Below are 13,834 nucleotides of genomic sequence, written 5' to 3' on the forward strand. Positions count from 1 at the left end.
TGTCTCGGATACCTCTGAGTCCAATGTATGAAGTCTCTGCTTTAAGAAGCGGAGAACGCGACCCAGCACACAGGGGCCTATGGTGCATACGAGAATCAATAACAGGAGGGGCCCCAACAGAGCGGACAACAGTGTGGTTAGCCATGGAGAAATGCTAAACATATTTTGATACCATGACATGGATTGTTGGCGCTCCAATTCCCTTGTTTTTAAACGGGAATTGAGCTCTTTCATAGAGTCCAATACTACTCCTGAGTTGTCGGCATAAAAACAGCAGTCTTCCTTTAGAGCAACACACAGTCCCCCTTGTTTGAGGAACAGAAGGTCGAGACCCCTACGATTTTGCAAAACCACTTCGGATAGAGAGGTAAGGGAATCTTGTAGCGCCACAATAGATTGTTCGATGGCGCGAAGGTCAGTGTCAATGATAACGCTAAGGTGACGCAGGTTCTGATCATTGACAACAAGGGCTGACACACCAGTGGCGGCTCCGGCCGCACCTAAGCCCAGTAGGACTGATAAAGTTACAGCAGTCACTACTTCGCGCTTAGCCTTGAGGGGATAATGAGGGGGCTCTAAAATGGAGAGAAGTTCGTCGGGGGAATAGATAGAAATCTTGGGGAGTAGGAGCACCTGAATACAAAAGGCGTTAGTTTGTAACAAGGTATCACCATATACACATGCGGTGAGGCCAGAAGAACATGCCCAAACAGAGTTGTTCCCAGGGATAAAGTATTGCCCTGTCAATCGGGCAGAGATATTACCAGAGGTAGTGTAGAGTACACCGTAGCCACCATGGCCGGTGTGACCGTTGATGTTCAAGCGATTTTTTGGAAGATAGAGGGCACAGTGATCATGAGAAGAATTAAGGCAATATTGAATATAGTTAGCAGGAACACGGCCAAGGCAGCAGCCCTGCCCTATTATAGAGGTGATAGTCAACGTGGTGTTTTGCCAGCGGCAGGAGGAGGCTGAGGTAGAGTTTCGGATAGGGTCAGGAGAACCGACTGCTTCATAGAATGGTGGAGAGGAAGACAAACAAAGCCAACATCGAGATGTGTTAGAAGCGGTGTGAACAAGGGAAAAGGAGGAGTTAAGAAGAGAGACAAGGGGGTTTTTTTGTTTGGTGAGGGGTTTAAGAAAGGTGGAGTGAATGTCGTCGGCATTGGGCCCAACAGGTGGGGACTGAGGGAGAGTGACCTGTCGTTGAATGTAGAACATGTTGCCATAATGAAACCCGGGCCATCTGGCATACATACGACCTCCCCATTTTACACCTGAGTCCCAGGCATTCCCCTGAGCTTTTCCTGCAGCAGTGAATTGTACAATAACCGGATTACATCTATTCCAACCCCCCTGTCCTGCCGCATTCTTTTTGGTTGCGGTGCACCTGATGTCCTTTCTCAACCGAGTGAGGGTGATGTAATCAGTCTTATATGGAGGGGTCCAGTAGATGTAGCCAGTGGAAACGCAGGACCAAGATTTGCAAAAGTAATCTGCTATGCCTCCGCAGTCGTGCACGTGATCAGGGCTGGTGTCATGTCCTGGGCACACATACAGGGGATATCTTTTAACGGTGGAGTGGCTGGGCTCTGGGAAGCCGTCCAGCCTCCTGTAGGCTGTCACTCCTAGAAGCATTTCTGAAAAGTCAAAATACAGGTTAGGGAAACAAGATATAATTGGGCTATAACAAAAGGAGGTATTCAGGATCTGTCCCAAGGCATCGCGGATTGTCCAGGTGATATTGTAAGGGCGATGCGATCCCTGGGCGTCAAATGCCAGTAGGCGTCGTCCCTGCCAACGGGCGGGCTCAGGAAGGGAGAGTAAAAATAAGGTGAGCGTAAGGCGAGATGAGGTGGCGAACCCCTTAATTAATTTTGTTATTTCACAGTGATATTGTCCTAGATCGGTCAACTGTACGTTGGTGATAGCAAGGGTAGTTTGGCGAAAGTGATAAGTGATGGAGTAGGAATCGCCATCTTGGAGAAGGGTGTTGTTGCGAAACCAGCGCCAGAAGGTGCCTTTTCTTTTGATGGGAGAGCGTTGAAGACATTCCATGGCGTTGGATGCTGAGCTGCGGCCAATGGTGGCAGGGTAGCGTAAACGATGGGTTCGAATGAGAGAGGTTGTTTTAGGGTTCGTTGTGAGGGGAGCAGAGATGGAAGAGAGATAACAGAGAAGGAGGGTCAAGAAGGTGCTTGTCAGGAGACTGCCCATGATATGGCCGGATGCAGCGAGCAGGAACCCAGAGCACTCGATCAGGAAGTTGCACAGCAGCGTAGCCTTTTCCCCAGGTGACGAGTTGCGCAGGGCCTTTCCACTCAGGGCTGGGCAGTTGCCTAAAATAAACAAGGGGACGGGAAGAGGGAACTACTGGCTTGGAAAAGTGTCGAGATGCAGCCGTAGCAGGGGGGGTACCGGAAGATTAAGGAAATTCAAGGTAAACAAGGTGAGATTAAGGATGTTTTGTAACATCGGGAGGCTTGGGGGGCCTAAGGCCTTTTTCCCCGTTTGCCGATCAAGGGCATTCTTTAGGGTCTGGTTAGCCCTTTCCACAATAGCCTGACCTTGGCTGTTGAATGGTATACCGAATCTGTGAGTAATGGACCACTTACGGCAAAACTCAGCAAAGGGAGTGCTGACGTAAGCGGGGCCATTGTCAGTTTTCAAAGTTTTGGGACATCCCGATGTGACGAAAGTGCGAATACAATGATTGATTACGTTTTTCGTGGCTTCTCCTCTTTGCAAAGTTGCCAGGATGAATCCCGAATAGGTATCCACAGATACATGGATATACTTCCAAGGTGCAAAAGAGGGATAATGAGTGACATCCATCTGCCATGTGTCACAAGCATGGACACCCCTGGGATTAACTCCCTCAGGGATGCACTTTGCCTGCAAACTGCAGGTTGGACATTGTTGAAGAATGGCGGTAGCTTCTTGATATGTAATGCCAAATTGGCGCACCAAGGCTTTTTTATTTTGATGGAAATAAGCATGGCTGTCCCCTGCTGAAAGTGGCGGAGGAAGAGGGGAAGAGGCCATAATTTTGCAAGCCTCATCTGCCATGTGGTTGCCTTCGGACAGGAAACCGGGTAGCTGTTGGTGGCTTCTAATATGCGCTACAAACAAAGGGGATGTTCTGTCCTTCAGGAGAGTTTGAAGCTGCAAAAAAAGCGTCATGAGAGAGGGGGGGGTAACAGGGGAAATATATGCATCAAACATGGCCACAGCCATTTGAGTGACATACATACTATCTAATATAACATTCAAAGGCTGTTCTGGGAAAAGAGACAAGGCTAGCAAAAAGGCGGCTAACTCAGCCTGTTGGGCAGATGCTTGTGGGCCTGTTAGGCGTTTATGCCATTTGCAATTATTTTGCCATGTACAAGCCCCTATGGTTTTGGAGCCGTCTGTAAAAACAGTGAGGGCTTCCTTGAGTGGCTGCTGAACGAACGGCGAGGTTAGTGTGAAGGGTACCGTTCGCAACAGTTGCAATCGAGGATCAGGGGGAAGATGGCATGACACCTGGCCACACCAGTCCTCCAAGGCATCCTGCAGTGCAGTGGAGTTTTGTAGGAGGGGTTCCCATTGAGTAACCTTAAGGGGAATGTACAGGGTGGAAACATCCAGTCCCATTAGGGCTCTAATCCTCTTCCGGCCTTTCTCAACAAGAGAGGCCATTTGTGCTGCTCTGGTGATGATGGATGTCTTAGGTGTGTGTGGCAAGTGTAGCCATTCTAAAATATGTAGATGTTTGTTATCAGACGTTTGGACGATGATGGCAGTTAATAATTGATGTGTTGAAAGAATGGCAAGAGAGGGTAGTTTGTCAGTGAGCGCACGGTCCACCCATTGGGTCGTAAGGACGGCATTGACCTGTTGTAGGGCGTGCAATTGTTGTTCTGTAAGGTATACCTTGTCAGCTGGGTTTGTCAAACCCACTAGCGCTTGGAATAAAGGTGATAACATGGGTGTAGTTAAAGCAAGGTATGCGCGGGCCCAGTTAATGACCCCCAGACATTGTTGTAATTGGACCAAGGTGGTCGGCTGGGGAAGCGTGAGCATAGGTAGAAGTGGGGCAGCAGTGGAGGCTAAAACTTTGTGGCCTAGATATTGCATTGGATAACGAGACTGGACCTTTTCTGGTGCAACGTGCAACCCTGCCGTTGCTAGGGTGGCTAAAAGAATAGGAAAAGTTTTTTGAACTGTCCCTTTCGGGCCCTCAGCAGCGACTAAAATGTCATCCATATAATGATACACAAGAAAATGCGGAAATTGGGATCTATAGGGTTGCAATGCTTTATCGACAAAAAATTGGCACATTGTGGGTGAGTTCAACATGCCTTGTGGGAGGACCTTCCACTGGTACCGAGCAGTAGGCTTTGAATTGTTAAGTTCCGGTACCGTAAATGCGAAAATAATTCTGTCCTTTTGTGCCAAAGGTATGGAAAAAAAACAATCCTTGAGGTCTATTACAATAAGGTCGTGTCCTTCCGGAATCAAGTTGGGGTTGGGAAGTCCACACTGCAAAGGTCCCATGGGCTGAAGGATGGTGTTGATAGCCCTAAGATCCTGTAGGAGGCGCCATTTGCCAGACTTCTTTTTGATGACAAATACCGGAGTATTGTATGGGCTGGTGGAGGTTTCGATATGGCCTTCAATTAACTGCTGTTGGACCAAGATATGTAAGGCGTCCAGTTTCTCTTTGGTGAGTGGCCATTGATCAACCCATACCGGCACAGAGGTTTTGAGAGAGAGAGAGAGAGACCCTGAAGGGTCCTGTAAAGCCATTAGGGAAGTTGAATAAAAGCGTGGAACTGTGAAAGCAAGTCACGGCCCCATAGGTTACAGTGCAAAGGCAAGATATAAGGCTTTAGATACGCTGTAATATGAGAATGAGCAGTCACAGCAGAAAGCCAATGAGAGCTGACCTTAGCGGCCTGTGCTCCGCCTACTCCTTGCACCGAGGAGGCTTCAGCGATAGGCCAGGAGGAGGGCCATTCAGCGGAACGAATGACAGAGACGTCGGCGCCGGTGTCAATCAAGCCTTCGAAAGAGCGACCATTTAGTGTGACAAGGAGGGTGGGTTTAGAGGTTTGGACTGGTTGCTGCAAGGCAAACAATGATGGCATATCAGGAGAAGGGAGAAGTATGAGCGTGGCGACAATTGTTCCTTTATTTAAGGAAAAGCACCTATCTCCCACTCCTGCCAGAGCAATTTGTGTCAAATCTGATGAATCATACAAATAGGGAGCAGCAACCATTCCCTCAAGCGTAAGCGAGGAGTTGGGAATAAGCAAAACAGGGGTAAGAGGAGGGAGGGGTTTATGCAGCGTGACAACAAGAGGAAGGGAAAGGACAGCCCCCGGATCGTCATACAAAAGATCCTCTGCCAACTCCACAGGGAAGCTGGTGATGGGTAATTCAGCCTTTGGGGCGGGGTTAGCTGACAACCCCCGATCTAGTTTTCCGAAGGCTGGTGAGGGGAGGAGTTATTGCGACATTGCGAGGCCCAATGATAGCCTTTGCGGCACTTGGGACAAGGAGTTTTAGGTTTGGAGGGGGGGGGCGGCCCCCTTTGAGTGGAAGGGGGAGCCCCACCTCCCCCGGGTGCACGGCATTGATTCTTAAAGTGGCCCGGCTTCCCACAATTGAAGCAATTTCCATGACGAGTGATTGCGAGGGCTTCCGGGGAATGGAGCTGAGGGGAGGGGTTAGTAGAAGGCAGCGAGGTGGTAATGGCGGCAGCGAGAGCGCTCACTTTGTGAGAGGTGGTACCAACGATTCTGCAGAGTTGCAGGAAGTCTGCAAGCTTTACACCCGGTTGATTGACTGCGGGTTGCAGAATGGTCTGGCAGTCATGATTAGCGTTAGAGAAAGCAAGTTTCATTAGCAGCTCATGTTTAGCCGTGGCATTATCAATTTGTCGGTCTAAAGCAATCTGAAGGCGACTTATGAAGGAAGCATATGGTTCATTTGGTTCTTGCATTATTTTCAAAAACGTTTGGGTGGATTGAGAGTCGGAATCATCCACTCTTTTGAGAGCATTCATGGCGCACATGTGAATAATAGCAAAACAACGACGGGGGGAGTTCTGTTGCTGGACTAAGGTTGCGAATTGTCCCTTTCCTAATAATTGATTTGCGGTCACCCCTGCGGGAAGACCTCTTCTAATTTCTACTTCCACCCCTTTGTCGTATTCAGATTGCCACACAACGTATTGCGCCGGGGTCATAAGCATAGAAAAAAGCATTTTCCAATCATACAATAACATAACAGTGTTAGCAGTAACTAAAGAGTCTAAAACTCCCCTAGTAAAAGGAGAGTGCAAGCCGTAGGTGGTTACAGCATCTTTGATTTGTTTCAAAACCTTAAGTTCAATATTGTTATACAAATTTCCTCCCGCCGCCCCTAGGCCGATGGTCATGGGAAAGGCAGAGGGACTCTCCATTTCCAATGAGAGGGGGGAGGAGAGGAGTTCAGTGATGGCGCCTCCTAGGGGGTGGTGTTGAGGGGATCCGGGGGTTGGAGCTGAAGGGGGAGGAGGAACGGCTGGGTATGGAGGGGGTGGTGGTGAGGCAGCATCGAGATGGGCGGCAAGAGGGGGTGGGGTTTTTGGGCCGGGAGGAGAAGGGCAAGTTTCCGGGGAAGACGGGGGAGGGTAAAGAGTGTTGATGGCCGCCATAACAGCCTTCCAGGCAGTCAGAATAGGCACGGGTGCTCGTGGGGTATCATGAAAATATTTTCCTATCCTTTCCCAAGTGGATGCTTTGAGCGACCCCTCTGAAGGATAGACAGGGCAGTGTCTGTCCATGTACAGTAGGAGTTGAGTCACCGATTTTTTTGAAATGGGAAAGATGGTCGTACCGTTAGCCTTTTGACAAGAGTTAGCCTTCTTCACTAAATCATAAAGTTCGTCCCTATGAACTGACGAAACTTTGGAGAGTGGGGAGCCCATTACTTACGATTGCAGAGCCTTTTCCAGGTGCGTAGTAACGAGAGTGAAGGCAGTGCACCTCTAGACAGAGATCACACCGTGAGACCGAAGGGATCCCGGACGAGCCCCCAGTTGTCGCGTCACGCGACCAGTCCTTCGCCCTTCGGTCTATGGGATTCCCTGGGGGGGAATGAGCCAACGATTCCCTCGCAAGGGTGAGGTCGAAAAAACAACGGTAGGCACAGGATTCTTTTGTGGTGGTGAGTGACGCTACATCTCAGGAGGTTGCTGGTACTGCCTCCTGGTGCCACGCCCCCACCTCCTTTTATTCAGCAGTTCTATCAGGGCGGGGGAGTGAGTACAAAGAGAATAGGGAAATACAAGTCATGCCCTGAGGCTACGTGAGAGACATGCAATCTAGCTGTGCAGTAATGGAGTCAGATACGTCACAGGGAGGAAGGGAGAATGGAGGGAATGTGAACCAGTAAATGGCTGCTCTTGCAGATATAAATGGAAGTTCAGCTAAAATGGAAAACTGTCATTATGCATGGCTTGCTCTTCCTAGAACATCAAGGCAATGCAAGGGTTTCAGCTGCCATTCCCAGCCACTTAAAGTCAAAAGAGGTAGATGAGATGCTTTACCTAATCTAGGCCAGAGGGGAGCAACTGACAACCTGCAGCCCCCCCCCCCCCATGCCTCCCAGCCTCTTTTTTGCATCCCACAATGCTCAAAGATCATGCCGCCAAGTTGTAGCAGTGCAAATTTCCACTTTTTATTAAAATGTAATAAAACGAACTTGTTAAGCATCTCTTATCTATCTTATTTTTAAAAATCTTCAACCCCCAAAAACATGGGGAAAAAAAACTTAACATTCATTCTGGTTCACTCTGGACTCATCTCATGTCACTGCTATCTCCGGAGGTCCTTAACAGCCAAACAGATTAATATGCAGCCCCTGATGCAAAAAGATTGCCACATCTTACAATGTGTTTGTATTTTGTAACATCCCACCTAATACTTTATATTGGAAAATGGAACTGGTAGAGTTAGAAATTAAAGAACTTGGATCAACTGATCCAAGTTTCTAGGTGGAAAGATGAGCAAGAAAGTATGTTCTGTGGTAAGACCATAGCTTGGTTGGTGAGGCACTTGAAGCACAGGTATAGTCTAGATGTGCCTTGCTACAGTTAACTATAAGATAATCTTGTGTTATTGCTCCACTGCTAAAAGGCAAAGAGGTCCCCCACCCACCACCACCAATTGGAACTAAGCATGTCCTGCTTCTGTGGTTTTTAGTGTGGTATCTGACACTGGTCTGGATGAAAAGAGACCAGGAAATAAAACCAACCATTGTTTTACCTTACTGGTATAGCATACGCATCTTAAAGTAATATCTGTGATTAATAAATTAAATCAAATTAGTTATCCATTGTTTAAAGGTGTTTCTGGGATCAATCTACAAATAAATACAAATAAATACAAAGGAGACAATAGAAGGAGAAAGGGGAATGTAGGAAATGTTGGCAGAGGGCAGGCGGGGGAAGAATATGAAGAATGGGTTTTAGGACACAAAGCTGGCACTTAATAAATATTCATGCTTAGGCTTAAATTGTTATAGGATATGGGAATAAAGGATAATGGGCAGGGTTTAACAGAAAAGATGGGAAAAGGTACATTAAAAAGTGTTGAGAATTGTGTTTGCTGTGCTTTCTCTGTATTATTAACCACTTCAAACATGCCTGTTAATTTGGTGGAAAATCTCCAACACTGATATATATCTCTATCTATATTTGTGGTCCCTTTAGGCATGTGAAGGTGTTCCGGTGCAATATTTCAACAACTTAGATGAACTGATAGAGTTTTACAAGAAAGAGAATATGGGGCTGGTCCGGAGCCTTAAATTCCCAGTCCCTCATGAAGAAGAGGAGGCAACAGATGATCTGGAAGAAGAACTGGGTAAGAAGTTCAAAACACAGCAGTTTATATTATTACTAATCAATCTGAAAGTTGCCAATTTGCAGGAAATAATCAGTATTACATTGGATTGGAACTGACCTGTTGAATTAAGGACTGTTGAATACTTTATCCCTTACTATACAAATCTCTAAAGATTCTTTCAGACTGAACATAGCCTGTTAGTAGCTGTAATAAATATCGTGTAAGCAGTGTCCCATCTAACAGACCACTGAGTCCTTCAGAGAGTATAGGATGCTCTGGAAAAATGCAGAGCATTTTATGAGTGTCCTAATCATACACCTTGAGATATTTTCCTGTTGTATTTCAAAAAAATATAATAAAATACAACCTGATCTATGTGCTCTACTAGTTTTTGAAGTATCATCTTCCCTTTTAATTCTCTTTAAAATATTTCTATTTTTACTTTTGAATTGAACTAGGTGCATAGGTTATCTTCTTCACTGATCGTACTGTCAAACTGATACCTACTTAATATTGTTTTTATTAGACTTTTTTCATGTGAAACCTATATAGAATCTCCCCTGGTTCTTACATACTTTCCTTTAAACATCCTGGTGCCATGCCTTCATCCAGAGTATCATTGGATACTCTTCCCTCCCTCTCCCAGGGAAATCCAAATAAAAATAATAGCCATCTTGTAGCTGTACACAGTAACAGATTTTCTATTAATATTATTCCAACAGCTGTGTGAAAACACAAGTGATTAAAACAGAAAGAAACCTTTAACCATAATGTAGGGTAAATGGTTATAGCTATTAGAAATTAAGGCCTTGCCTCTAAAGCAGGTGACCAGTCCCGGATTTCCGGGGAGGCAACGGTAGACTGAAGATGATTCTGCTGAGAGTGGAGTCCACGACTGGCGAATGGATCAGCTCCTTGAAATTCCTCTCTGGACAAGGAGAGGGCCCAGGATAGCCCACAAGCACTCCATACAGTAGCTCCCCATGAGGAGACCATAAGAAAGCAGTCTCCAGTGGGTTTTAAAGCTCTGGGAGCTGAGGGAAAGCCATATTTGCCCAAGCTGTGTTTCGGACCCTAGAAAAGACACTGGGTTTGCATACTTCCTTTCTTAATCACTTCTGGAAATTGTTTGCTAATGACTTTTTGGATATTAAGAACCTTCAGAAAGGCAAATTTGTTACACTGGGTGAGTTCCTTCAATCCCTGGAGAAAGAAGTTTTATGCAAGTTTAAGGACTTAAAAAATCCTTATTTTGGAATAAACAGCAAAAGGGTGACATTGATTCTGGAAAGTTATAATTGGATTAAGGGGCCAGCTATATTTGAATAAGATTTTGAAACTAATTACAAGAATTCTTCCTGTGGGTTGTTTAAAATTCTATAAAAATATATGAAGATTTTGTAACTAAGTGTAAGAAATCTTCCCATGGGAAAATGTTGATTAGGAAAAAAAAAAATAAGATGGGACTTTGAAGATTGGACACTAGAGGGAACCAGAAAGAATTAAAGATTATAATTAAAGCAGAAGAGACCCACTAATACAAAATGGAGCAAAAGAATTCAAAGATATTTGGGAACAAGGTACTCGGAAGTTACTTGTAAGATTGTCTGCTATCATAAAAATGGATTTAAAAGAGGTGATAGAAGAGGACAAGATTGAGACTGAGGTTGTTTTGAATGTGGATCTAAAATGGCATGTTACAAGAATGATATGCCAAAGATGTTGTATTGGATTTACAAATGAAACTGGCTGATGTCTTAATAATTAAAAGGGAAGAAACTAGAAAACTACAAACTAGAAGAGTGATCTGGATAATTTTCTTATCTTGGATTTACAAAAGAGACGTATTAAATTTATGAAGGAGTTTCTGAGAAGAGACAAAGAGAAAATGAAAAGAAATAAACTTTTGGGACACTACTGTATTTAAAGGGATTAAAGATCAAGATTCTTAAAAGCAAAGGGAAGAAATATAAAGTTGGATTATTTCAACAAGGTTAAAATATATATGTTGTTGTTTCTGGTAGCTCTTAATGGATTTTTCTTGACCAGGACTGAATGACAAGGCTTTAAACATTTGTTTATAGATAAGAAATAAGATATGGGAAGAGATTTTTTTGTTGTATTTTCAGAGAAAGTGATAGCTTACTGTGTTAAAAGGAAAGGAAAGGAATATAAAATTGGTATATTTGATTAAGGTTAAAATATACAGTATATGTTGTTATTTCTGGTGACTCTTAATGGACTTTTTGCTGATTAGGACAGAATGATGAGACTTTAAAATGTGTTTATAGATAAGAGATGAGATATGGGAAGAAGAGATCTTATATTGTAGTATCAGAGAAGGTGATAAGTTACTGAAATTGTTTGTACTTGTCTTGATGAAGGGGAAAGTCATTTCCTTATGTATCTCTTTTCTTTTTTCTTTACTATTTTTTTCTTTTTAATTTTTTTCCTGCACTTTTTATTTTTTATTTTTATATTTTTCTTAGTTTATTTTAGTTTTTATCTTTGTATCTGTAAACTTTAATATAAATTATTACAAAAAAAAAAGCAGGTGACCAGTCCCATCCTTGGGCACACTGTTTGGTGGAGAAATGGGAATCTGTAGAATAGAAAGCTCAAAAATAAAACCCTCAATTTCCTCTGTTCAAGTTTTCCTGCTGCAGGAAGGAAAAGGTCCTGTTCTGTTTTCACCTTAGACTCTTTCTTTTTGAATTGTTACCCATTTTTGAATTGGTACCCATTTTCCCTGCTGTGGCTCATTTTTCCTTATTGGTCCAACTTCTCTTCAGTGCTCCACCCCACTTTGCCCACTGGCTCCTTACTTTTATGCCTTAGATCCCAGTCTTTTGTCCTTCCTGCTTTTGTTTTCTATCCTACCTTTAACCCTACATTTCAATCTTCCTACTGTCCAGAGGTCTATAATTTCACCCTTTCTCTGCAACAACAGTATCTCTTCTTTTGATCTCTACCTCTTGTTTACTGTGCCCCATTTCTGAAGGTTGTGTTTCCCCCGATTCCATCATAGATGCAACCTTGTGCAACCTCTTGTTACATACCCTTTGCATCAACACTTTATTAATTATCCTGTTTCTCATGTAACCTGCATCTGCATGAAACAACCTTTCTTTTCTTCTTTTCCCCCTCCCCGCCTCACCCAAATTTAAATCCTGCATCAGTCCACCTAAGTAATACATCTGATGAAGTGAGATGCAGCTCATGAAAGCTTATCCCTTTTAATAAAATCTGTAGTAAGGCAAAGGTGGAGTGGGGGGAGAGGGAGAGAGAAGACATTACCATGGAGGATATATTTAGCATTATTATTATTATTATTATTATTATTATTATTATTATTATTATTGGACAGCTCAAAGGGGGAGGAGAATAATGGATACAGCCCTGCTTCCACCTTTCTACATGTACAGAGGGAAGTCTGAAGGAGGACTGTATTTATGTTCACTTGAATGATCTGTGAACAACTCTCTTCATGATTCTGGAGTGTGCATGGGTCTAGAGAAGACCAACCTCTTACTTCAGAGAAAGAGGGAATCAGTCAAGTGGGGCATCCTAGTTGATCAGGCAACTCTGGAGCAGCCTGGACAGGTCACATCGTAGTTCTGGTGCTTCAGGGTTTACAATAATAAGCACTTGATGTGAGCACAGAAATAAATTGCAGAATAATATGTAATGTTATCTTTCATTTGTCTGTTAAAGTTTCTTACTTCAGATTCAGTCAACCCATTTAATCTACCCTAACCCATTGTGGATTCTCCCCCAATTTATTGATTCCAGTGGGATTTGATCAGGGCAAAGCATCTTTCAGGCAACATGCCAGAGACAAAGGCCCTGCAAAATGATCTTAGCCAGGCTCCACCATATATTAATTCAGTGAACCCACAACAAAGTGTTGCTCCTGCACATTACCTCTACAATATTGTCCCCCAAACTCCCAGAAGAGCTTTTACTCTTCCTCGTTGTAATGTTCTCCCCTCCGCTCTCTTGGAGTGAAGGTTCTATAACATACCAAAAGAGCTTCAGCTCTGTCCTTGAGGTGAATGTATATTTCCCCACGTATAGCACACAGAGGCTGATTACCTTGGTTGACTCAGTGGCAGGGATTTCAGACAATTAGCCAGGTTCTGTGTCAGAGCTATGATTAAATGTAAACCCCTCCAAGGGAGGTGATGCTGAGCCTTAACTAGTCTTCCATAACTCAATACATTTTCTCTTCCTTTTTCCCCCCTCTTCTCCTTTTAAATACTGTATACACATACCACTCTATGTTTATTTTGCTATTTCTTTGTTATAATTGGCTGGACCATAATGGTCTTAATTCCAACAGACCCTAGCAGGGCTTCAGCAAGTATTAGACTTAATACAAGTTAGCTTAGCTTTACATTCTTGTAGTGTTTTATAAATTCTAGTATTACTTATGTCCTTTTATAGTTATCTTAGTTATTTATAGCATTTAGATAATTCATTGTAAAATTAATTGTAATGTTATAGGATTCTTTTGGGTTTTAATATCTGTACTCTGTAATTTTACCTTAATAATTTTATCTTTACCTTATTTTATTATATCAATATGACTTTTTATTTTTATTTCTATTTTATCGTAATTGTTATGTTATTAGATTTATGCTGGTCTATGACGTAAATAAATTTTTAAAATATAATTTTTATTGAAGATTTTTAAAAAGGAAGATAAAAATGAATACAAACTAATATAAAGTAAGAAAAAGAAAAGAGAAATAAAGAAATCAAAGAGAAAGCTAAAAGTGCAAGAAAGGAAAAGAAAAATAGAAAAGAAAGAAAAAAGATACAAAGAAGTAGCTTCTGACCTTCTTTACAGCAGTTATAATCATAAATTTACCTCTTACTCTGAGGTGGCAACATACCTCTCTTCTTTCTATAATCCATCCTGCCTAATTATCAAAACCATAAAATTGATTGAT

At 43.2% G+C, this 13,834-nt stretch overlaps 1 protein-coding gene across 1 annotated transcript in view; it reads left to right on the plus strand.

Annotated features, from left to right (window-relative positions):
- INPP5D (inositol polyphosphate-5-phosphatase D) overlaps positions 1-13,834 on the plus strand; it is an 88,172-nt gene that overhangs the window by 22,436 nt on the left and 51,902 nt on the right. The window contains exon 3 of the mRNA XM_063306894.1: positions 8,747-8,897. Within this exon, the coding sequence (XP_063162964.1) occupies positions 8,747-8,897 (151 nt within the window). The remainder of the gene's footprint in view (positions 1-8,746; positions 8,898-13,834) is intronic.

Source organism: Candoia aspera, chromosome 6 (assembly GCF_035149785.1).
Source record: "Candoia aspera isolate rCanAsp1 chromosome 6, rCanAsp1.hap2, whole genome shotgun sequence".
NCBI classification, from domain to species: domain Eukaryota; kingdom Metazoa; phylum Chordata; class Lepidosauria; order Squamata; family Boidae; genus Candoia; species Candoia aspera.